Raw genomic sequence first — 26,119 nt, forward strand, 5'->3', positions numbered from 1 at the left:
AACAGCATGGAGGACAGCAAACCCAAGAGATACCTGAGAAGGGCATATGAGTACCTGGATCCAGCTGTGCCTGAAGTAAGATGTACCTCAACCAGCTTCTTCTTCTTCTTCTTCTTCTTTTTTTTTTTTTTTTTTTAAGATTTTATTTATTTGGGAGAGAGAGCCTGAGAGGAGGGTGGTGTCAGAGGGAGAAGCAGACTCCCCACTGAGCAGGTAGCCTGATGTGTAATGCAATCCTGGGACTCCAGGATCATGACACGAGCTGAAGGCAGTCACTTAACAGACTGAACCACCCAGGTGCCCCTAAACTAGCTTCTTAATGAATATTCAACTGGCATTTTGGGCATTCTACACATTGTAGGTGTTTACCATTGCAAGATGTTTACCATCCCCAGTTCTCACCAGCAAAATGGAGGATGTTTCGCTAGTCATTATAACAACCAGACCCCATCTTTTTCACATATTCCACATGGTTGCCCTTGGCTTTTCAGTTACTTGAGTCAAGAATTTCCCCCTTTTTATTTATTCCACTTGGTTTTATGACATTATCAAATAATGACTAATGACAATCTGTTTACACTTTTGAGTCTCAGGGATTAATCTTTAGCATGTCCATTGATCTTGGTAGAGCCTATCAGAGGCACAGCACGAGTTCTGAGAGGAGCCAACGGCCAGCACAGGCACCTGTCAACATGGACCAATGAAAAGTTGTCCAGTTCTAGTCCTGGGACAGACCTCAGCATACTGGGACCAGCCTTGAATATTGGGTGACAACAGCTCAGCCTAAATCAGGACACCTGCAGGTCACAAGTCCGAGATGCACTCCCTTGTGGGCAGCCAAGTGTAGCCCCCTTTGGGAGATTAAGAGAGACACTTGGAAGGGTAATACCAAGTGAAAATGAGATGAGAACTCCAACATGTTCAAATCAATAAGGATTCGTAGAAGATCCACAAAGATGGTGACTGGGTCTGTGAGACCAGGCTAGTGGTGGGAACTGGCTTAGCGTGGGAGGGATTCAGGCCTCAGCATTTTCTCTGAGCAGCACAGGCTTTAGGAGGGGGTGCTGTGTCCTCCACATGTCTAAGTGAGAGAAGAAACATTTATCTCAACATTGGAAGGGACCTAGAGCTGCTCTAGTCCTTCTTCCCTCTAGTATGGGCCCAGGGTGTGTTCCCTCAGGCACAGCTCAGAGCAACTGCTAAAAGCCACCAGTGGCTCCCCTGCCTATGGGACTGAGCCTAGACTCCTCTTAGCATTCAATCCTGTTTCAACCACAGCTTGCCCATGCACTAGTGTGTGGTCTTACATCAGGCCTTGCGTTGCCTCTGATTCTCCATCTATAAATAGCACGATAGCAGTGCCCACCTCCGAAGGTGGTTCCAGCTGATAGCAGAGAGAGTGTTGCCTGCTACAAACATCATTTCAGGGTTTCTGCCACATTCAGTAAAGAGCTGGAAGTTGGACATCAGAAGTCCTGGCTCTGCCACTCATTGAATTCAGATCCAATGGTGTAGTTTCTTAGAGTCTTGATTTCTTCATCTATTAAAGGGGAGTAAGGACCCCATCTCAAGGAGATGCTGTAAGGATGAGGCAAGATGATGTTTGTAAATTAAGTATAAGGCAAAGTTCATGGATCGTGTGTCAGTCCCTCCATTTGGAAAAGCCCCAGGCCCTGGCCTCCCCACCCTCAAAAAAGCACAGTTTCAGGACAGAATCCCAGGGAGGCATCTGAGGGGCTCTACAGTCAGGGTACCTCTGCCCCACAGACTTGTCATTGTCCAGCCGGGCACCCTTTCCTGACATATTGTGGTGGGTACTGCCTATATGTCCTCTGTCCCCCTCTTCTCATGCTGTCATTCTTGACATTTCATTTCTGTGGAGGGTTTAGGGTCCAGCTTCTGGTGCTTCAATAGGCTTGAGTCTAGGTCATAGTGTTCTGTGAGCAATGTGACCTGAGACAATTCATTTCACCTCTTCTAACCTTCGTTGCTCATCTAGCAAATGAGGATGAGTAAATTTCACCGAGGGCGGGAGGACTAAGTGAGCATATAATATACTTCCTTATTATAGTGCTGGGCCCTCACTATACTCCCCACCCACAACCTGTGCTCATATACATTCCTTTAATTTTTGTAGAAGGAAAATGTCTCCTTGCTAAGCTTCCTTCCAGCTCAAGGATATATGTGATACTCAAAGAATATGGTGGGGGGGTGTCTTGGTTACAAAGGCAGTGAGATCTTATCTCAAGAAATACCCCAACATATTTCAAGCTGGGGCAACGCTCTGCCAGGCATTGTCTATCTGGCTGATGTGGGGACAGTCCCACTTTTCTGGAGGTTGGTGGTCTCCTGAAGGCCCTCGTGTTGGTGGATTCCAGGCACTCTTCTCCTTGTGCTTCAGAAAACGGCTCCCCACAGCTTGAGCACTGTGAGAGCAAGACACACAAGGGCAGGGTGATGAGTGTGCTGGTCTGGGAGGTCAATTCCAGGCACTTCTGGAATTGATGGACTTGAGTACTGACACGAAACCCTTTCCCACAAGGAAGGAAGGAAAGTCATCGGGAAACAGTCGCTCTACTTTCTAGGCAAACCAGCCACTGGAGGAGAGCTAGTGGTCCTGCACACTCACCAGCTCAATCCTTACTGCCCAGCCAGTGGCTCTCTGGCATGTGCTGGATATGGCAGTCTTGAAATTCCCAGTATCCTTAATGGCCAACCACCCTGTGCTCCCCACATGGAAGCATTCTGCGGTGGTGGATGGGTGAGTCAACATGCTGGCCTGCAGGGATGCTGTGTGGCACCGGCCCCCTCATGCTCCTACCCACTTGGACATTTTTGCTTGGGCTCACTCAGCCTCTGCCCCCAACCTCACTACTCACATCATCCAGACACAAGGCCTCTCCATGTTCATTTTTATTTAAAGACTCAGAAACACAGGCATCATAGTTTGTCATCACTGTCAATTCTTCCAAAATCACACGCTGACATTTGTGTGTAACAAAAACATTAGTGTGTGTGTGTGTGTGAACTGTGCAAAGTACAAAGAACATCCCAGCCAGGCAGCTGAGCTTGTTTGGAGTGCCAGAGCCTGGCATTCACACGGTGAGGCTGCCAGGGAATTGCCTGCTCACTGTCTCCCCACTCCACTTCTGAGGCTCTTTGGTGGACCAGATGTCCCTGTCACTTCAGTGTCTGCTGACCTTGGTAGTGGCTATGAGCTCTACTGCATTGCTCAAAGCAAGTCACTTTGGCTGCCAAATGCCACTGATAACCAAGATGTCTAAGTTGCTGGGCCAGGGTAGAATGTGAGCATTCAAACAAGGTGTTGGTTTCATCTTAGTAGCCAAAATGAGTTGGTTATTTAGAACAAGTTGGCCTAATTCTTCTTTTTCTCTTGTCTGTGGGCTAAATGGTCATGAAGGCTGATGGATTTGGCTTAAATGTGTTTGAAAACAGCCCAGAGCGTGATGGCTGGCCTATGGCATTGCTTCCTTCCCGAGGTCATGCCAATGCCTGCCCCAACTCTGCCTCAAGAGAGGTCAGCTGATGCCTTGCAAAGGCACTGGCCACCAGCCCCAGCTCTCTGCTCCTGCCTCGCCCACAGTCACTAGGCTGTTCAGCGATTCCTACCTACCACGAGCATCGTGTGGGCGGTGGCTGGGAGAGGAAAGAAGGTCCAAGTTAGTCTGTTCTGTTGCTTGGTAACTGCCTTCATTTAAAAAAAAAAAAAAATTCCTTATTATCTGGGGATTTGTTAGTTCTGGTCTCCCTGGGGGCACACGTGTCTCAGCACATTCATCTATGCACAGTTTTGGTGATGGCGTGATTCTAAACACGTATGTGATTTTTGTGCATTTCAGGCAACTAATTTGGCATCAATGGCAAATGGATACCTTCTGGTTGTCATTAACTCATGTATAGGGCTCCCTGGGTTTAAGCAGGATTTTGTCTTTCTTTGATTCAGAACAATTTCTCAAGTCTATTAAATCTATGACCATCTGGAGAGAGGGGAAGAGCCTTTGTTGAGGCATGATCCCACCCTCGTGGTGACCACCGGGTGGTAACAAATAGCCAAGTCACAGCCCCAAATAGGAACTCTGAAAATAAGTGCTTCATATTTCAAAGGTATCACATCATATAAGGGAATGTGTTTCTGGATTTTGTTGCATCTTTGAAAATCAGGCGATGCTATGTTACCAAAGGCTAATTTAGTCTGCCTAATTTAAACCTGAGTGGGTTTTGAAAAAATAGAGAGAAGGGGCTTATCAATTGTGACTTTGAGCTGATAGGAATGTATTCTTAAGGTCTGACTCTCTAGAGAATGAGATGGCCTGATGACAGGGCTTCTCCCGTCTGTGTCTGTGGGAGGTCTGGGCTGCTGGGCTCAGGAAGAGGCCTTGATGGACCCCATCCAGGGCAAGGTCCTAGGATCAAAGGTGCCCCTTCTCTCTCTCCTCCTGGCTCCCTTGGATTCTGTCAGTCTGCAGCAATGCCTCAAATCCCTTTCTCCTCATTGTATTTCCAGTCTCTAGACCAACATTTGTACTGCCTGATAGGGAAATACTTATTTAAAAAAAAAAAAAAGACAGAACTGTCACAAGGTGGTAAATCTGAACTGTGGTTAAAAACTGCTTCAGTACCAAGAAATCATATCTTGATAATGCTAATTGTAGTCCTTTTCCCTACAGCAATAAAAGGAAAATTCTGCCTTCCTAGACTGGGGTTGACCTTCATGTTCTTTTTACTGCCACACACAAGGCAATTATAATGACCCTTCCTTGAAATGGTTCCAGTTCTTGAATAATAATTATCACTGTCTAGACATAGCAATGAGGCTTTGGTAAGGGTTTAAGGAAATTGACTTTTTCCAAACTCCCTCTAACCACTTAAATGGATTCCTTCTTCTCCGTGGAGCAGTAGCCAATACTGATGTTGAGTATGTGGGCTTTTCAGAGTTTTCCAAAATTCATATGGTATGTATCAAAATTCTGCCCACTTGATATCAGCTCAGACATTTTTTTTTTCTCTCAAGCTCAACCAAGTCATTACTGGTTTACAAAAAGGCAGCACCAGATGTATGAAAAATAGGCAATGTATGACCTATTAGAAATATAGAAAGTTTGACAGCTTTACTTTAAAAAGATGTTGTAAGAAAGAAGCAATGCAAAGGGACAGTGGCCGCAAAATGAAATGTGTGGCTTATAATATGGGTAGGAAACAAAGCCAAGTGCGATCTCACGCCTCCTGCATGAGCTGCGTGTGGGGTTGCCTGGGGGACTCTGGCGACCCAGCCACACCCCTGGGCCGGAAACACCCCTGCTGAGTGGCCAGATGGCAGGTGACTGAGGTATATAGAGAGGTGATGGAGCAATCTGGACCCCACGCAAGCAGCCCGGGGCAGCCCTCAGATCTTCTGCTGCCGCCCCGGACCCCGTGCCTGCCATCCAAGCCCTGCAGCCCTTCCGCAGCGCCCAGGCTCTCGGGGGCAACAAACAAGAAGGCTGCAGCTTAGCAGTCCCTTGCAGAGCCGATCAACCCGCATCAGCATCTTCTCTTTTCAAAGATAGTTCTTTAGAGTTTACGCAGAGGGAAGCATTTTGTGGAAGAACAACCCCAAGGTGCACTCCTGGTGGGTGGCTGTAAGCGAAGGCACGACCTCCACATCCCCCAGCTCCCATCCCCGTCCAGGGTGGCCTCGCAGGAGCCTCAAAAGGGACCTGGGGCCCTCGGTGGCCCTGACTGCTTCTCTTTGCCCCCTGGGGATCCCGGGGAGCCTTTGTGACTGGGGAGTGGGGCGTGGGGAGCGTGTCCTCAGAAACTCTCCACAAAGCTGCCCGGGAAGAGGCCCGTGCGGCCGTTCCTCTGCAGGGTCCCCTTGTACCAGCCGTCTTCTCGCTTCTTGTGCACAAAGACTATGTCGCCTTCCTTCAGCTCAATCTCTGCCTCGCTCTGGGGAGGATATGAGACCACCACGCGGTACCTGGGGGGAAACAAGACACCACATTGGGTGAGACTGACCTTAGGCTGGAGGACGACCCCCAGGGCCTGCTCTTCACTCCACCTTTCCTTTTCCATCCGGTGTAAATTATTATAACTTAGGGCTACTTCCCCCACTTTAAAAAATCTCTACTTTGATTTTAATTTTTATACAACCTTTTCATTTTTTTATTAAAATTAAAAATATTCCCTATGTTGTCCTTTTGGACCCTGATCTATGCTTCCTGCCTGAAATGCTGTCCCTCCCTCCAGCCCATCTGGGACGGTGGCCTCCTTGAGGGGAGCTGCAGCTGGAGGAGGGCAGCCTCTGCTGCCGGTGGGAGCTGGGCAGACCTGCAGCTCTGCAGCCGCCACCCAGCAAATAGCCCCTCATCCCAGCCCAGAATGTACACTGCAGCTCCTGCTGCCTGCCACTGGCCACAGGAAAGGAATGTCAGCCAGACTAGGGGCCCAGGTGCAGAATGACCGATGGCCTCCAGGGATTGGGTCACCCACAAATAGGAAATGAGCTGGGGAGGAGCCACGGACTGGAGGGTTGGTGATGCTGGGCCTCAAAGACCCAGGGCTTGAGCTGGTCTAGAGGGGCCACCCCTGGGAGGCACTATCTTGCTGCTCTTTCCTTCTTGGCAATGCCTGGGCTGTGATCCTGGCTCACTGGCTGAAGAGACAAGGAGGGGATGTTCCTTCACTCTCAGTCATCCTGGGCTATGAAGACCTGTCCTCTGGGTCCAGCCTCCCCCATTAGCCACAGCCACACATATGGCCCCGGAAGGAGGTCATCCAGGTGTCCCCACAGCTGGCTGTCCTGAGGTCAGTTAAGGGGCTCTCTATGCGGAATCTCTGACCTGTATATTTTGGCTTGGGAGAAATCAGAACATTATAAAACAAAAGAATTTCTTAAAGAGTGGCCGTGGACTTCATGACCCCGGGTCAGATTTTCCTGGCTCTGTCCTGGGCCTACTGATGAATCTCTGTGGAATGGGTCTAGGAGTGTGGCTTTTCAACATGTTCTAGGGGTCAATATTTGCTTGCTGCCGTCTGAGAGTCAAGGTCAAAGTGCTGAGCGAGTCTTCATTTTTCAGCCACCTGTGCAGAGGGCCTGGGCGCTGGCCCATCGGGGTTAGGATAGGAAAGCCATGGTTTGGGGCAGCTGGGGTTGGTGCTCTGGAGACGGCGGGGACAATGCATAGGCAGAGAAGACCCAGGCCCCTCTCTGGAAGCTTCCAGCCCCAGCTTGTTCCAGGCTTTGAAAGTAGGGGGCAGAGAGCATGGTGGCTCCCAAGGCCAACTTGGCAGGTAAGCAGGGGGCTCCTGCTACTGAGGGAGCAAGTCCGGCCAGGCAACCTAAGTGCTTCAGAACGTCTGTAGGTGTGGGAGGGTCAGGCCCATTCTTACTGCTGTTCCTTGGCTTCAGATGCTGGCTTTGGGATTATAAAGGAGGAGAGAAAGGACTGTATGCCTCTCGCCCTCCTCCCCGCCCAGAATCTCTACAAACGGCAGCCTGCAGCCACTCCCCAAAGGACAAATGGCCTCTGTGTCTGTGAAATCCATGAGATCGCCCAGTGCCGCGCAGGCTGCTTGATTCCCACACCTCCTGCCCCAAGGCTGTGTGCACGACCACAAAGACCAGTGCTGACCTTCCCTGTGGCTCTCTGCCACCCTCCACCTCTTTGTCAAACACCTGCCTCCTTCTCTTCCCTGAGGAAGAAAAGGCAAAGAGTGAGATGATTTCTCAGACTTCAAGACAAGTTTTGGCTTTAGCCTCCACTGCCAGATGTGAAGCAACAAGCAACTCTGAAAATGTAATTTGCTAGAAAAAAAGTAATTTGGTGCTTCTGAGCAATTCAATGACTTAATGAGCCCAGATGGATGATGTGGGCCTTTTGTATAAGAGTCGAGCAGTTAATGTTCCTGTCCAGATCATTCCAAGATTCAGAGCTATTTTTCCTGCTGCATGAAAGTAACTGATACTCCCTGTTACAGACACAAAGGGCCAAATGAACAGTTAAGGACAGTATAACTCTCGTGTTATGACTGCGGCATCATAGATCAGAAGAGACTTACTTCCCTGTACTGTGTTAAGGTTATGTTAACCACAGATAATTTTCAGACATAAAACTCAGGAAATCAGAAGGCTCAAGATCAGCATGAATTCCTACCATTGCCTATTGCAATTAGCATCACATGTGAAGGGTGATGTGTCTTCCTCCTGTCTCATCTGCCCCTCCTCCTGACAACGGGGGTCCCAAGGGGGGCCTGTGAGTGCCCAGCTCTTCAGAGCACTTTCTTCAGTGCTGTTGAGCACGTGTGATCCCCAAGCTGGCAGAATGTGCTCATCGCAGAGAAGAGTCCTTCTAGGCTCTTGGAAATAAGCATATGTTTATATCCTAAACACTAAACTCTGATAGCAACACATGTATTACTTGCCTGTTGCTGCTGTAACAAATTTCCACAAACTTGGTGGCATAACTCAGCATTAATTTCTTACTCACAGTTCTTCAAGTCAGACATCTGATATCATCTCCCAGGCTGCACTCCTTCCAGAGGCTCTAGGGGGAAGGCACTCCTGGAGGCTGCCTACATTCCTGGCTGGACACTCCCTTCTGCGTCTTCAAAGCCAGCAACGCTGCTTGAGTCCTCACACCTCATCACCTTGACCTTCTCTGCTGCCTTTCTTTCTTACTTACAAGGACTCTGGGGTCATACTGCGCCCAGCCAGATAATCCAGGATAATCTCTCAATTTTAGAGTTAGCTGGTTAGCAACCTTTGTTCTGCCTTCAGGTTTCATTCCTTGAGACTATGTGAGGCCTCGAAGCCATGGTTTTGGGGAGTAGAGCATAGACATCTTTGGGAAGCCATTACTCTGCCTACCATGACACATGATAGATCAAAGCCAAAAACCTTTTAAATCCTAACAAAACCAAACAATTCACAGGCTGGTAAAAGAGGAGGATAAAGACATGGTGTGTGTGAAGACGTGGGCAAAACGACATTGCCAATCAAAGGTTGAGGAGGGGGTGACAGGCAGCACTGGGGGCATCATCAGATCATTCTTCTAAAGGTCACAGCATTTCACAATATTACATACATCATTTCCAATATTATTAATGTTCTTTTTCATGCATTCATACTTTCCCATGTATTGATCTCTGTGTTTTACAAATATTATAACCCTCAGACAGGTATATCCCTAGTTTGTAGATAGGGAAATGGGGACTCGAAAAAATGAAAACACCTATTTGGGTGAACACTTATTTGGGTAAGTGGTCAGTGCACCTATCTCTCAGAGCTACTTTGTAACCTCCCCGAGATATGAGAGAGCTGGGAGGCAGGCATCCAGAGGATGGGTGGTGGGGTGGCTGGCCCAAGAATTCCAACGCACTTGTCCAGGGTTGGTATATCCCTGCCAGGGAGCCAGGGCATTGGACAGTATTACTGGGTCCCGTAACTACAGTGCTCTTCTGTGTTCCCCGGGTACCTTCCAGAAATGTGGCTCCCTGTACACACTGTCCATAGGACTTAATATATCTAGATGGCCGAAGATTAGGGTCCCAAGGAAGGGGTAGTGATGGGCACCCTGGTTTATGCATTAGGCCTATGAGTTTGGCTCCTACAGGTCTCCTGAGAGCCGGGCCTGCCACTAAGTGAGATGACTTGCAGGCCTGGCCTGGTGGGCCTGGAGGATGTTCTCCATGGTTCACTCCCCTGGGAGGCCTCACTCCAGCCCAAAGTTCCTTCCTCTGTGAGAGTTTGGAGAGCAGCTCCCGGTGTCCCCCCAAATCCTCTGATCCTCTGGAGAAAAATGGAGAGATCCGAGGGAGTATGGACATAGGCGACACCCCAGACATGCAGCAGCCACAGTCCAGCTGCTCCGCTCAAGGTAGAGAGGCCCCTTCCTCAGCACACTGGTGGTAGAAACCTCCTGGAATCTGAGCCCCAGCTGCCCTTTGCCTTTCTCCCACCTTTGAGCCTGTAAAGTGGCCTTGCACACAGCTGGCTCTCAGCAGCTCTGTGGCCTGTGGAGCGAATGCCGGGGCCTCTAGAGAGGTGAGTCTTACTAGGGCTGCTCCCCTCCAGCTGCTAGCTAAGTCTTATTCACGAGCCTGCAGGGTCCTAGGCCAAGTGCTTTCGGGAGCTGCCTCAGCTCAGAGACTAAGCCTTTCCTTTGTTAAACCCTCGCTCCAACCTGCTGGGGCTCTCCAGGACACCAGGCAGCTGATGGGCTGCACAGGGTGAGGGAAGGGGGCATCTGGGGGCTCATTAGGCAGTAGTTTGGTTTCAGGCTGTATTTTGAAAACTCTCATCACTAATGAGCTGCACAGTGTGCTGGGAACAAGCAGGGTGCCAAGAGTCTCTGGGTACAATAAGCCCTGATTAGATGGAATATTCACAGAATGAGAGTAATTCTCTGAACTTTCTAGTTAATCATAGACTCCCATGATTTTTTAGAATAGGGTCTTTTAAGACCTTTTATGAAGGAGTCTGGAAGTAGAGGGATCTGAGGAGAATAGAAACCTAGGGGAAATATGAGAGCAGCTTTGAAATATCTAGGTCTGTCACTCTCAGGAGTCACCAACATCATGACCTGAGGCAAAGGGATAGGGAACCACATTCAGAAATCACAGGCAGCTGGGGGTTGGTCTTGTGGAAGGAAGAAGGTTCTGACATGAAAGCACTACACAAAGTTGGAGGAGGCTCCCTGGAGGGAAGTAGAGGAAGAAAGAGAAATTGTGTGTATGTGGTATTTGTGTGAGATGTGTCTGAGGTATGTGTGTGGTATGTGTGGTGCATGTGTGTATATGTGTGGTGTGGGGTGTGTGTGTGTGGTATGCTATCAGGTATGGTGAGTGTGTGTGGTGTTTGTGTTTGGAGGTATACATGTGTGCCTATGTGTGGTATGTGTATGTGTGTGGTGTGATATGTGTGTGATGTGTGTGTTTGGGGGTACATGTGTGCATGTGTGCAGTACGTGTGTGTGGTGTGGTATCAAGTGTGGTGGAGTGTGTGTGGTGTGTGTGTCCTGTGCGTGTGTGTTGTGGTATCAGGTGTGTGATGTGTGTGTTTTGTCTGTGTGTGCGGTGTGGTATCAGGTGTGGTGTGGTAAGGTGTGAACTCAGTCTCCTCAGGGCCTGGGGATTTGCTGTAGGGGAGACACGTCATGCTAACGGGTCCTGCACTGAGTGAGTCTGAACGACAGTTGTATATTGAATACACAGGGGGTGGTGACCAACTGCAGAGGACCCTGAAGCATATGCTAATATCCTGGCAGGGCTATGACATGGTCCATAGTGTCTGAAGACCAGAGACACCCAGATCCCTTGGTGGGCAAACTACATTGGCACGACTGCTGACCATGCTCCTCAAAGCGGTTCAGAGCCCATGCTCCGTGGTTGGAAAGCCCTCACTTCAATCACTGGCTTGGCAGCTAACTTGCTGTGTGATCTTGAGCAAGTGGCTTAGCCTGTGAATAACCTCTGTTTCCTCAGCTATAAGATGGGATACTGAATTTGAAGGGTTCTTGCAAGGACTGAGGTAACACACACAAGACACCTAGAACATGCCAGCAGATGGTAAGCTGATGCACAGCATGGCTGTGGTAGGTATTTTCGACTGGAATCCATGCTGGTTGTTGGGTGTCTGAATGTCACTCCCCAAACGCTAGCTATAATTCTAAATGCAGAATTACAGAAATCCATACCAAGCTCACGCTGTCACTCCACCACCTGGGGAAATTGTCCTCTCCATGCCCTGGATCTCAGTACCACAGCATCAACCCTAAAGCCCATCGTCTGGGTATGTCTTGGCAAACTGGCCTGTGGCTGGTTTGTGTGGTCCGAGAACAAAACATACTTTTACTTTTTTAAATGGCTGAAAACCAAATCAAAACAAGACTATTTCGTGACACAAGAAAATCACATGAAATTTAAATCTTGGTTTCCGTGAGTGGAGTTTTACTGGAATACCCACACCCGTCATTTCTATGTTGTCTATGGCTGCCTTCACGCTGTCATGGCAGAGCTGAGTGGTTGCGACGGAGACCTTATGACCTACGACGTCTGTGGATTTCCCCACCTGGGCCTTGACAGAAGTTATGTCATCCCCCATTTACACGGAACCTCAGCTAGCCTTGCCTTGGTGCTGGAGGTTAGTGGGTGCTCAGGACAGTGTTGGCCTTCTCAGGCTTCAAGCACCAGGAGACACAGGAAAGGGCTGGCTGTCAGTCAGTGTGGCTGAGGGGAGGGGCATTCTGACAGAAATGTCAAGTTTGCTCTCTCAGGAGACTGCTCACAGTTTTACTATTTAAGCAGTGTTCCAACAAGAAGCCACTTAGAAGGGGAAGAGTACTTCCCCCCTGTCTTAATTTGACACCATCCTCTCTCCCTGCAGTGCCTTCCAACCCTTATTCGAAGCTCTTGAAGAACTACCTCAAATGGGCCCCTCCACTGAACAGGACACCAGTTTCTGACCCCTTGTAAAGTTCAAGCACCTGAGGCCACCCTGTAGATTGTTCGTTGCTCTGTAAAACTCTAAGCTTAACTATGACGTTTCTGGTTTTGGTAAAAAACAGTGAATACTGGCAATTTTGTATGGTTCAACCCAACAGACTATAAACCTTGAAGCCAATCTGGGGGTAATGTTTTATAACTTTAAGATGTCGTAGCTGGCTTCCGGGGTAGGGCACTCCAGGTTTCCACAGGGCTGAGGGGGCGTAGTCTCTCACTAACATCATTGCTTTCTTTGGGCTCAGTACCCCATCAGTTCTGCCAAATGTCCTGATGAATCCCTTGCAAATCCCAAACTCAGGATCCAGGTGGATTCGGAACATGAAATATGCCCCCCTTCATTCCCAAATGTGTTTTATCCGATGGTCACCAGCCAAGCTCAGGAGCCAGGCTCAGGAGGAGATGTGGTAAGAGGGATGCTGGATAAATTTATTCCACAGAAAATCCCCTTTGTTACTCTTTCCCTCAATGGCTCTAATCTCAGAGACCAGCCCACACCAAGGTGCCAGAGGACGTGAGCCCACCCTCCCCCCTTACCTCTCCCTGGACAAAGGCTTGGGTTCGGGACGGATGGCAGCCATGGAGAGAGATGCTTGCCTGGAGGGGGACGAGGAGAAGTTCAGATCCAAGGAGCCCGCCTTTCTGTGCAGCGGTTCCATGCCCACGGCACCCTGCATCTCGCTCTCTATGGGGCAGGACCCTGCCCTGCCGTGGATGGACAGTGAGGACACTTCAGGCCCCACTGCACCCTGGAGTGAGGAGTCCACTGCCACCTGGGAGTCGTGAGTTGGAGAGACGGATGGTGGGGAGCGAGATTTCTTCTTGGTGGATGCCCCAGCGAGAAGCTTCAGCAGCCCACTCTTCTTCTCTTTCTGGAAAGACACACAGAATTGAAATCCCGTGGGTTAACACTCCTAAATGCCTTTGCTGTTGACAAGTGAGGAGGGAAGTATCATCTTACTTAGAAACTTTAAACAAATCTAGTAAAGCTGGTTAGAGGAAGAAAACAAAGTTAAGACTGAAAGTTTCTCCAACTCTTGTTTTCCTTTCTTTCCCAAACCTGGTGCAAGTGACCCAAATGGACCCAGGAGGCCCAGAGGCAGCCCAGAAGGCACTACTCCCAGGAAACGATTCTGTCGGCAGGGGGGGCCTTCCCGACAACACCCCCCACCTCGCCATCACAGGACCATTCCAGATGGGCAATTCACTTGCTGTGATGAAGGAGCCAGCAGTCAACATAATTTGCTTTTTTTTTTTTACCTAAGAGGGGAGTGAAATGACTCTACATCACGCTTCCTGAGATTAGCTCCTTCAACCAGTTTATAGAACCAGAGCCCATGTAGCCTGGACGCATCTTTGTTTGGAAACCCTGGGCAGCGCTGTAGGCAAACTCTTCTCTGCACAGATTTCTTTATACCACACAGGAAACCAGCAGTGGTGTGTGTGTGTGTGTGTGTGTGTGTATACCGCATAGATTCCCTGAGAAAGTTCTTTGCAGGTGGGAAGGACCACTTGTCCCAGAGCCCAGGGCAACTCCCCAGTGAGGGTGACTTCTCTCTCGGTGAATTCCCTCAGTGGGAAACATCCTGATAAGACCTCTTTCCCCAGCAGGTAGCTTCCTTATCTTAAGAGAAAGGGCTGCTATGGGATGTGACAGCTAGCAGGTCATGGCTCTTCACACACAACACCTGTGACATAATCAGAAGGATCTGCCCTTATAATCATGGGGCCATCAATACGCTGTCCCCCTAGGATGTGCAGACTGCTCTCCTGCTTCAGCTTACTCCCAGTTCCCCTGGAGGACTGCACAGCGCCCCACAAAGCCACCGGCTGGCAGGACCGTGAGCAGAGTCTCCCCTGGGGGCCCTGCTCAGTATTCCCTTTGTACTGAAGGGGCATCCTAGGGGCTTAAAGCAAGATCTCAATAAAAAAACAGAGAACAGGCTGGGGTGGTGACACAGACCTAGAGAAGGATCTGGGCAATGCCCTCGGGTGACCAGGACCAGCCACCATGGCTGCCCTGAATTCTGCATATCACTGTTAGTGAATGGGCATGTCAGCTTCAGCATGTGCTGATTACATGGAAGCACGGAAGCAAGAGTGAACCATTGCCAATGAGCGAGGTACGTGTGTGAAAGAGAAAGTGTGTGCATGCAGAAGTGCTTTTAGAACAACACCCTTGCTCTGGGATTTGACCATCTTTATGATCTTACTTGAATTTTATTTATTTTAAAGATTTTATTTATTCGAGAGAAAGAACACTTGAAAGAGAGCATGCACGAGTGAGGTTGGGGGGCAGAGGGACAAATGGACTGCCCACTGAGCAGGAGCCCGACTTGGGCCCTTGAGATCATGACCTGAGCCAAAGGCAGATACCTAATCAACTGAGCCACCCATGGACCCCAAGAGTTTAGTTTTCTAATGTTCAGTGGAAATCAGGTGGCAGGGGGATATGGGCACATGGTGTAGGACAGCGACAGCAAAAGGAAGGCTGAAGCTAGAGCCACTGAGTCGGCGATGACCATCAGAAACTGCTTTGGTCACAGGGCTGAGAAGACCTTGAGGTGGTCTGATGGAGGATTTCCTTTTCCCAACCTACTTGTCTGCATGGTTAGAGGCTTCTGTGGGAGGGCGGGCTAAGTGGTCCCGAAATATTCTTAAAATGCACATATCCAGAGATGTGCATATCCTTAAGCTAAGCCAGTAACACTTTAGTATGAACAGGTCTGTATGTTTTTCTCTACTCTTAGTATGGATGTTGATAGAAAGAATGGAAGTAGATGTCCTGGATACTCTCCCTGGTGAGGACTGGTGAGTATGGGTGAGCCCCAGGCTAGTGGGGAGCAGGTGGGTGTGGGGTAACACAGCGAAGGGCAACCCCCTGTCTTTATGTCGCCCCAGCTCTGTCCTCCTTCCACATCCACATAGTGGTGACACACTTGGGAGAACTTCATGAGTTTGGCCACCAGGGGGCACCACAGAGCTGGCTCAGAGGCGTCCTTGTCTCCCAAGTAGCTGGGGCTCTGAGGCCACAGCCACAGCCACAGCCATGGCCACAGAGAGGTGTGCACAGCTGGCCAGGTGTGTCTGCTCTTCATGATGATAGTCTCCTAACCCGAGGTTATGAAGGGGAGGGCATTGGAGGTGGGACACGGTGTAGGCGTGAGGGGTGGCGTCTGATGGTTCATGGCCCTCTGGGGGCTGCAGAAGGACACCCAGACACAACACCCAGACCCTGCCAGGCCAGGCATCACAAAAGCTATCTGCTATCAAATGCTCACATTCCAGTCACTAACCCTGTGGCAGGGTGAAGCTGAAAGTGACCAGTTAAAGTAATTTAATTGCATAAGTACACATAGAATACATATACAGTGACATAAAATTATGCAGAGTGTGCATGGGATTGGCAGCCCCGCCAGCGCGTGGAGGCAGGAGGAGCCACCGCCTGCCCTCACTGCTATCCCTGAGGGGACTGACTTAGGCTGGGCCCAAGGGGCAGCCCTAGTGGTAGGCCAGTGGGCTCCCAGGACCCGGTGCGAAGCAAACACACGGAGAGCAGTTTGACAGGGTGGACCTCTAGGCCATGACACTGGACTATCAGACGCTCAACGGGCATGGGGTTCCACTAGCAATCCATGCGTCAGGAGGCACACACCCAGTGGGGCATCACCTGCCGTGAGAGATGCCAGCCGGAGTCCCAGCCAAAAGGGCTCCAGGTGGGAAAAACTTTCCACAGTGACTGCCCCCATCACCTGGGAACAAGCACTGGCTCCACTATATCCAATTATCTCACTGCCATTCATAGCCGTGTCCCTGGCCTCTGCTTCATAGGTGTTAAAAGCAGAAGGAGACAGAATGAGGATGTGCCCAGGGCAAGTGGGGAGCTGCCTCTTAGAGTTTCAGGGGTGAAACCACAGCCCTACCTGACACACCATGTCAACCAGCATGACAGCACTTGTGACTCTTAGGGTGGTGTCCTTCCGCCACCAGCAGAGAAGAGGTTTGATCAACAGAAACTCTTTTACAAGGTGCTGTCTCGGGACAGAAACCCCTGAAGCCTTGAGCCACGTCACCATAAGGCATGCTGTGCAGAGAGAAGACAGAGCCATTGGGTCACTTAGCGCGTTTGTTGGGAAGTATGGCCTTAGCAGTGGTTTGGAAAGAGATACACAAAAGTGATGGATAATATTCTTGTCTCAGCTCTCCACAATTGAATATGATAGATGATTTTCTTATTTTGACTTTGGCAAACACGGATATCACGACTGGAAAACCCTCTCCTCCGCTGTCCATGACTGAATTCTGCTAATGCCTCCAGTACTTGGTTATTACAAATTGCTGTGGAATTTGGTGACCTGGCAATTACCACGCACACAGAATTCACAGATGTTCCAAGCCCTCCCCCTGGCGGTCGCCCTATTCTGGGTGATGCAGGTAAGGATCCGCCGATGGGCACTTTAATGGTGGTGGGAACAGACCTGCCAATCAATTTTAGGAGCAACACCACAGGCAATGAAAAGTTTTAGAGGACACAATTTCATGTTAATCTGGACTAGAAGTTTGTTAAAAGATGGATTTGCCTGGGTTTCTCCTGGGAAAATAACTAAATTAGGGATTTCCTGAGCCTGGTCAGAAGCAGAGAATGGTGACCCCCCTTATAATTTTGGGGTTGTTTTAGGTATGTTTTAGGAGAGTCATTGCTGTCCTACACCGTTTCTGGCCAGCATTCCACTGCCTCCATCTGTGGCCTCCATCCCCCTCTCCACAGGAGGGTCACTTTCTATCCCCAGGCCATGGTGCAGCCATTTCAGCCTTGTGGGGGGCCCCCAAACAGTCTGAAGTGTGGGGACAAAACTCCTCCCTCTTACAAGTCCTGCGTGTGGAAGGCACATATGCAGAGAAATGTGCCCTCATCTTTCCAAACGAGTGATGGGATGCTCCTACTCCTCTGCGAGGCCCTTCACTGCATCCCATGCAGGCAACCCTCCCTCGAGGCCTGACTCCCTCCCCTTCCTCTGCCGCTGGAACAGGACAGAAGCGCAGGGGCAGCCCAGGCCAGCGGCATGAAAGCCTGGCTCCGAGTCCTGGCTCCGCCAACACTGGGTTGTTAAGATGACAAATGGAAGAGTCCTTTTTAAACTATGAATGCATGTCACAGGTATTTGATTGTGTGGCTGCTTTTATGATGTGTTTATATGATGTGCTATTTTTAGGTTTTTGCAAAACACCCACCACCTACTTAGCTTCCAGTATGTTTTTGCTCAATGAATAAAAGCAACTTCACTTCCACCTGAGGCAGGTGTCTCACTGAGACTCCTCATCTTGCCTTGAGAGACCCCAACAGGCCAACACGGGGTCCCTTGGCTCTCCGACTTCAGGTACAAAGAACCAACAAGGAAATTGGATAAAGTGTCAATGTTGGCTCCACCCTCAAAGATTCTAACCAAGCAGGTCTGAAATGGGGGCCAAAAAAAGTGATTCTGATCTAGGACCCGCAAAAGGATCAATTACAAGCCAATGGTCACGTGTCAACCTGCTGAAATCATCAGGAGACTACAGATAGTGCTGTAAACACCCAGAGAAGAGACCGGATTCATGGGAAGTGGAGCAAACAAGGAAACTGGTTTGCTGAGCACCTGCTAAATGCCCAGCCGGAGGAACAGGTATGGATTTTAAAGCTGTGCTTTGCGGTGTTGGCCTACGTGGGTGTGCTGATTCTAAGCTGAGGGTCTGAGCTGTCTACCAGCTTCCAGGTGGGGTCATCCTGCCTAGTCACACTCTCAGAGGCACAGGCTGATGTATGAATAGAGGCTCAGCAAGCAAGACAGGCCACACCAGGCCCAGGAACAGGCTTGAGCCAAGGGCTGCGGGTACTGGATAAGGCAATTCTGGAAGCTCTGGCTCTCGAAATACGCATGCAGTTCTGAAAGCCTCCCTCAGCATCTAACCAGAGCATCATCATGTGAGAGAAGAGCTTATGAGTTGCATTAAAAAAATTTATGTGTGTACACACACACACTAACACATATGGACACATACACACTCTAAAATAAAGTCATACCCTACTTTGAAAGAACCATCTGGAAACATAACATTCAAAAGAAGAGTTATTTGAAGGTGTTCATTCATTATAGGAAAACTGTACAACATTTTACAAATAATAAAATAATAGCTTTTCTGTTATGGTTAAAATAGGGGCCTCCCTAGGGGCCTTAACTGTTTTACGGAACATTAATGTAAAAACTTGGCAAAAGGGAAAAGAAATTGAAAGTTCAAATTATGAACTTCTGCCCATTAAGAATCAACCAAAAATTATGGAAAATTCTCTGTGAAATTATACAAAGCCAAAGGGAATAGAACTTGATTTATAAAATGTGAGAGAAGAGCTTTTAGGGATACAATTCATTTCGTTAAAGTGAAGTAAATCCGTAAATGTGACCTATAAGTACCACGTTATTTGATCAAGTTGTCTCCTTTGTTAACCTATGTTAAAGAAAGTGGCCACAGCCTAGTTCCCCTCAACCAGATTCTTAATTTTTTTTTGTGCAGGGAAATATTTAAAATCTCTGGTCAGGCACACACTGAACACTGAGCCACCTATGGTGGGTAGTATGTCAACTCAGACTTGATTGCAAGGCTTAGCCCTAACAGTCTAGGAAAACCTCAGCCTGAAGAAGAATCCCTAGTTGATTGGACCCGGGGATGGGTGCACACTCTGTTCAAAGTCAGAAGGATGACTGAGAACTCTACCTTTGAGAACAAAGGATCAAACACAATCACACATTTTCACTCTGTGTTTGCATGAGCTGAGACGCAGGAGACAGTGGTCACAAGTCATGGGTCATGTTCAGATGATGTGTGGACACTCAGTGACCTGGGAGCATCTTCAGGCTGAGAAAAGCATAGAAATACTCCTTCCAGATGGTTAATATTAGTTACAGGATTGAGCAGGCACAGGAGGAAGGCTCTGGGCAGTAGTAGTTTTTGTGATGCGATTTTGTATTTGTTTGAGTCAAATGTGTATTTCTTTCAGTTTAACGGGGGAAACATAATAAAGGAAAAAGGTGCCACCTGTTGCTTTGAACATAATGGTACTAGACGTGATGAGCCAGTGAGAACTTTTGCTATTAGCTTATGGACGAGGTGGTCTTATAAGAGGAGGCTCTTGGGGTGGTGGTCTTGAGGACTGGGCTGATTGGATATAAGAAAAGGGAGAGGGCCTGGGGGTGATCTGGCATGAGAAGGTGTGGAAGGAGGAGAGAAGATGTCTGTGAGATGAGAAAGGCAAGGGAAAGCATATCCTGGGGCCATGAGAGCAAGCAGAGGTTACTGGAAGTCTGCTGGGCAGACACTGGGAGCTGCCAGGAGCTGTGGTTGGGGGCAGAGGTGTGGGAGGGAGAACGGCAGGTGAGCGAGTGACTTGGGTGGCAAGGTCATCAGTACGCAGCCATGGATGAGGAGACAGAGTGGGGACCATGCGACCAAAGACAGGGATGGTGACCATAGCAGGGCATTTGGAGGGAAGGTGATACTAGCTCCTGCCAGCGGGCAATAGGAGGTGGGGGGCGTGCGTCCTGCTGCAGCTGTGCACTTGCTCTGTGCCCGTGTGGCCATGGCAGACTCTGGCTGACACAACAGAATGAAAAAGAAAACAAAACCAATTTAGAAGATGGTCAGATAGTTCTCAGATGCCACATCAACTTACGGGCAGTCAAGAACATCTCAGGGCAGGCATCAGTGGCCTCCAGGAAGACCAGAGCTTGGAGAAGTGGGGGCATTGGTCCTCACACCTCTGAGAATGACTTGCAGCTGTACACTTAGGATGGAACTGTGAGACTAGGGTATACTCAGAGGCCTGGGGCACATGGTTTGGGCATGACAAACAGTGCTGGGGGCTTTGAGGAAACTTTAGATCATCAAAATAAGAAACCAAGGGACATGGCACATCCTTATCTTTAGCTACTAAGTCTGGCTCCCAGACAGCAAGGGACCACTTGGAAGACTTTCAATTAAAATATCATGTTTGGAAGGTTTCCTACTGGAGGTGGGGAAAGGGTAATTAAAAGTTATGCCTTGTAAAAATTTAGGTGGGGAAAGGCACATCTCTGCCTGAAATACAGTTACTGGAAGAGCAGAGAAGGGGTTATAACAATATAAATTTGTAGTGCATCTTCAGAAAGGGTAGAGAAATGCAAGATCTATAATAAATAAAAAGGAGGAAGTTCACAAGCTAATTAAGAGAGAGGAAAATTGTGCATTTAGCTATTGGCTATTTTAAACATGGAAACACATCTTCAAAAATACAGCCCTCACAGGAGAGCAAAGTTGAAGACTGAGTCATGAAAATAATGGGGAAGGGAAGCAGCAGATAATAATGTGCCAATCTGATCGTGCTTTCTCTGGCTTTTGTTTTTGATGGGAGAGATGCCTGCTATAGTATGCTGCTTCTCTTGCAGAGAAGCCAAGAGCTGCCAGGTCACAAGGGTGATGGGTACAGGAGCCACTTCCTTCTCCTTGGTCACAACGGTGATGGGTAGAGGAGCCATCACTTCCTGATGGGTAAAGGAACCACTTCCTGCTCTTCCGAGGATTGGAACCATTAAGTGAAGCCTTCGTTCAGTGCTCTGCCTGTGGCACTGTGCTGGGCATTCTGAATGGACAGAAGAGGAAGCAGGAGTTCAGGTTGACCAGTCAAGTTCAGTGCAGCAGGAAAAGCTCCTGGAGTACAAGATACTGTCTCCCTGAGGAACCTCAATTAGATGGCACATCATGACAGCTCTGGAGATTGATGGAACTAGGTGTCACTGTCATTTACCAGCTGACCGGTCTTGAACAAGTCACTTGACTGCTCTTAGGCTCAGCTTCCTCATATGTAAAATGGACAATATGTATATATATATAGATAACTAATTATACGCAGACTACTTCTTGAGAGCTCGCTATGAACCAGGCACTAAGTCTTGGACATCATTAGCTCTTACATTCTTGAAACAACCCAACAGAAAAAACACAATCTCTGAGATTGTAATCAGTGGACACAGGGCAATCAACTAGAAAGTCATGCCATCTGGATTTAAACCCAGGATTCAATTCCAAATTTGAATGCCAGCTTTACTGCTTTGTCCTGCAAACTGAGGTACAACCTTAGTCGGTAAGTGGGAGGCTCACTGCTGAGGTTTCTGTGTGTTCAGGTCACTTCATAGATGGGCACCAAGGTATTTACACAGAGCAATGATTACAGAACACAAGGGCTGCATGATGATAAAACAGAGGGTTGGCCAGTTACCCATCACTCTTGTGACCCGACAGCTCTTGGCTCCTCTGGGCTGCTTCCTCAGGAGCGGATATTGGCATTGGCCTCAGTGCCAGTGATCAGAGGACTGGTGAGGATGGCAGGTAAAGCCCCAAGCAGAGTGCCCAGCACTGAGCAGGCTTTCGGCAGGGAGTAGCTGTCAAGACTCTCAGCGATGGTGGTTGTGTATGCCTATGGTCTTCATCTATTCGCCTGGCCCTCAGCCAGCACTCATGTCCTGGGAGCACAGCCTGAGGTCAGAGGAAACCTATCACGTGCAGTTACCCACCACAAAAAAAATCGAGTAGGACTCGGGTGCCAGCCACCTGCCTCTGAGACTCTGGAAGCCCCTTGTGCAAAAAGAAGTTGAAAAATATGCTCCAAGTCCCGGAGACAGTACACTCAGAAGCTCCCAATTTGCAGAAGCACCCCAGTCTCTGTTTGTAGGGCAGGAACATTGCAAGAAGCAAACCATACTAACCACGTTGTTTTTCCTTGTTTTGTTCGCACTCAGCTTGCTGGCTGGAAAGCACCAGGTGCCCTTTCCAGCTTCCAGAAAACACAGTAAATAAAGATGGTGGCAATATGGTGGGGACTAGAACTTGAGAGCAGACAGACACCAGGGACCCACCTCATTTGGGCCTCTGGTCACCCTGAACCTGACCTGCCCAGGGCACCGGCATCTCCTGCCCATTGAGAAGGGCCCTCTGCTGGACTCCTCGACCCTGTATCACGGTTTCTTTCCACACCCTTCTGCTCAGCAGCTGGGTTCTTCCTGTTGTGCCGCACCTTCTCCCCAGCCCCAGGTACAGACGCTGCTGGACTCGGTCCCTTTCATCACTCGTTCATGTTCTCTTGCCGGAAGCTGTGACACATGATTGGCTCTTCAATTCTCTCTTCTGCAGGGGAAGCATCTCTAGCCCCAAGGTCTCAAATGAGCTCTAGGTCTCTCATCTGCAACTTCATCTAGACACTTCTTAAAGGTAGAAATCACACAAATAAAACCATCAAAATATGCCTGGAGCTGTGAATTGTAGGAGTGGGGAGGCTCCCTCTGCCCAGCCCGTTGAGAGAGATGCAGAGGTGATCGTGTCCCCCGTGCCCATGCCTGGGTGAGGGGCCGGGTGAGCCCAGAGGATCAAGGGGCACAGAAAGAGGGAATGAGGTAGAGCCAGGGGCTGCGGGTGTGTCCTCCCAGCACCCTCTGCTGACCAGCGCCTTGGCACCATGCCGCCAATTCCTGTCCTCCTCCTTGGCAGAGGGCAGCAGCCTGAGGGTCCCCCACCTGCTTGGGGCTGTGGGGGCCACATCAGGATGAAGGCCTTTCCTCCAAACTCGTAAGTCATGGCAGCCCACACTCACCCACCCCTGATCTGTGTTTATCACTCTCGCTCATGTAGCAGGTCTTGCCCCTTTCCAGAGGCCTGACTCTCATGCTTTTACTTCCTTCTCTGTCAAGGAGGCAATGAAACCCCCCCCCCACACACACACACTTCTGATTTACAGAGGAGGACAGAAAGCTGAGCATTGATCACATGCCTGGGGTTGCGTATACCATTTCTACTTTAATGTACCTTGTCTTAGTTGGCTCGCGTTGCCCTAAAAAATAACAAATACTGGGTGGCTTAAAGAGCAGACATGTATCTTCTCCTAGCCTAGAGGCTGCAAACCCATAATCGAGGTGCCAACATGGTCAGGTTCTCAGTGAGGGCTCTTTTCCCAGCTATAGATGGTTGGTTTCTCTGGGACTTTCCTTGCTGTGGGGGCCTGCAGAGGGAGCCCTCTCTCTTCCTCTTCTTCTAAAGCCACTTAGTAATCCCATGACAGGGCCCCACTCTCATGACCTTTTCTAGTAATTACCTCCCCAAGGTCATCTCTACCTGTCACTACATTGGGGATTCATCATATGCCCATTCATTGGGCAGGGTACCCAAGTATTCAGTTCATAACATTCTGCCCTTACCCTCCAAATTTATGTCCTTCTTATATGCAGAATGCATTTATTCCATTCCAACAACTCCCAAAGTCTTAATTAATTCAGGCTTCAACTCCAAAGTCCAATGTCCAAAGTATTATCTCAGTATTCAAATCAGACCTGAGTGAGGCTGGAGCTCTAGCTAGGAGCCTGTGAAGCCAGACACACCATGCAACCCCAGGCACCATAGGGCACAGGCGTAAATGAGACATTCCCATTCCAAATGGCAGAAATGGGAAAGAGAAGGAGCTACATGTCCCAGGCAATCCAAAACTTAGTAAGACAAACCCCACTGGAAGTAAGACAAACCCACCCTGAAGTTTGAGAATACCTATCTGGTTCACTGTCTCCCTTGTAGACCTGCATGCAAGGCTTCCATCAGGCCACCTGCCTGTTGGAACTGAGGGTTTGGCCCTCATGATCTCTGAATCACCTTAAGGTCCTTCGTCACCTTCTGTGAAAAATAGTGCACATTTGCAGCCAGATAGCTCTATGGTCTTGTCCTGTAGGATCCAAGAAGTCCTACAGCCACCCTTCATTCCATCCCACTTGCTCTGTTCCTGCTTGTTCAAAGTGGCAGTGTCCCTACACTCCTGGCTCCTGTGGAGATGGCTAGTCACCTCCACGAGCCACACCTGACATCTCAAATCATTGTTCAGGCTCACATTTACATTCTTCTCAGAACACGTGTTCTGATTTTTTTTTTTTTTTGCAATTTGGATAGCCTAAGAAATTTCCTAAGTGCCCAAGTTCTGGTTCCTTTTTGGTAAACAATTCCTTCTTCCTCTTGCACTCTACTCTAAGCAGTCAGGAGCTAAGCCAGTCCTAAGACACTTTGTTTAGAAATTTCCTCAGCTAACCAACAATGGCATCACTCAAAGGTCCACAGGAGAACACAGTTCAGCTAAATTCTTTGCTGCTTTATAATGGGGAGTGCCCTCCTTCCCGTTTCCAATAATGCATTCCTCATTTCCCTCTGAGACCTAAGAGACACTATTCTTTAACATTTATATTTTCCACCAATGTCCTGTTCATGATTATTTAGGTATTCTCTAAGAAAAGAGCCTTCACCAGAACTGTCTTCAATGTCCATAGATCAGGCACCTCAAATTCTCCCAGGCTCTACCCACCATCAGGTTCCACAGCTGCACCCACATTTTTAGGTATTTGTAAGAGTACCACCCCACTTCCTGCAACCAAAATCTGCATTAGTTTGCCTGGGTATCCATAGCACACTATCACAGACTGGGTGACTGAACTAACAGAAACTTATATTCTCACAGCCTGAAAGGTGGAGGTCTGAGACTAGACTGTCAGCTTGTGAGGGCTCTCTTCCTGGCTTGCAGAAACCCCCTCTCCTGTGCTAACGGGGCCTTTCCTTAGGTGTGCATGTGGAGAGGGAGGGCTCTCTCTTCCTCTTTTTCTAAGGCCATTGATCCCAACAGGAGGGTCCCACCCTCATGACCTCATCTAACCCTAATTACTCATCAAAGGCCCCACCTCACACTGGGCGTTCATGCTTCAACTTATGAGTTTTGGAGGGACATGAACATACAGTCCAAAACAGTCTTTTACATAACTGCTGGGTGAGGGTCATAGTCACCTCATTTGCAGATGAGGAAATGCAAGTTCAGAGAGATGAAGTGGGTGGGACTGGGCTTTGGATCCAGGACTCCATGGCGAATCCCAGGCCTGCCATTCCCCCTGCAGTTGATGAATGAGTGAATGGAGGGAGGGTTTACCGTTCCTTCGTTACTGGTGTCATCAAGGCCTCTGGGCTCGGCTCGCCCACCCTGATCTATCCTACACACCAGAGCCCGACTACAGTTCTGGAACATTACTCAGTGTCTGCTGAGTCTAACCAGTCTTCACTTACTGAGCCTGAACACAGTCACAACTCCAGGGCTGAAGTGGCCCAAATGCCCCCATCGGTCCTGCAGGCCCTTGAAACTTTCTGAGTGATGGATATTGGGTGCTATCCCCAGATCAAACACAGCCAATCTACACAGGACAGCTGAGTCATGTCGCTCTCTTTCCTCTTGGCCCCATTGTCACCAAAGCCTTCCCCAAGGCAGAGCTCACTGCACACATGCCCAGGCCCACCCCAGGCCAGCACTCCACCAAGGCTTTGAAGAAGCATGATCTGAGCCCAGTGGGCCTGTGGAAGCCACACATGCCACTTCTTCAGGGTGGTCCCACAGCACCATCCCTCCACACAGCAGGCAAGGCTAGGGTCAGGGAACCTGGGGCACATGCAACCCACTACCAGTGGCTACCGAGTGAAGGAAGGACGTGCCTAGCTTGGATTGCATGCGGCAGGCTTGCTGGCCATGCCCTGGGAAACGGCGGGT

General features: G+C 49.2%; 1 protein-coding gene across 2 annotated transcripts in view; it reads right to left on the minus strand.

Moving 5' to 3' along the window:
* Positions 1-2,895: 2,895 nt before the first annotated feature.
* Positions 2,896-26,119, minus strand: part of SH3RF3 (SH3 domain containing ring finger 3) — a 368,285-nt gene continuing 345,061 nt past the window's right edge. Inside the window, exons 9-10 of one of the 2 annotated variants that reach the window (XM_045077593.1) lie at positions 13,099-13,373; positions 2,896-5,980 (exon numbers count right to left, since the gene is read on the minus strand). In XM_045077593.1, the coding sequence (XP_044933528.1) occupies positions 5,812-5,980; positions 13,099-13,373 (444 nt within the window). In that variant the 3' untranslated portion in view covers positions 2,896-5,811. Of the gene's footprint in view, positions 5,981-13,038; positions 13,374-26,119 lie in introns of both variants that reach the window. The other variant, XM_004764328.3, reaches the window with a different exon arrangement.

Source organism: Mustela putorius, unplaced genomic scaffold, assembly GCF_011764305.1.
Source record: "Mustela putorius furo isolate JIRA1106 unplaced genomic scaffold, ASM1176430v1.1 tig00000224_pilon_pilon_pilon, whole genome shotgun sequence".
Taxonomy (NCBI): domain Eukaryota; kingdom Metazoa; phylum Chordata; class Mammalia; order Carnivora; family Mustelidae; genus Mustela; species Mustela putorius.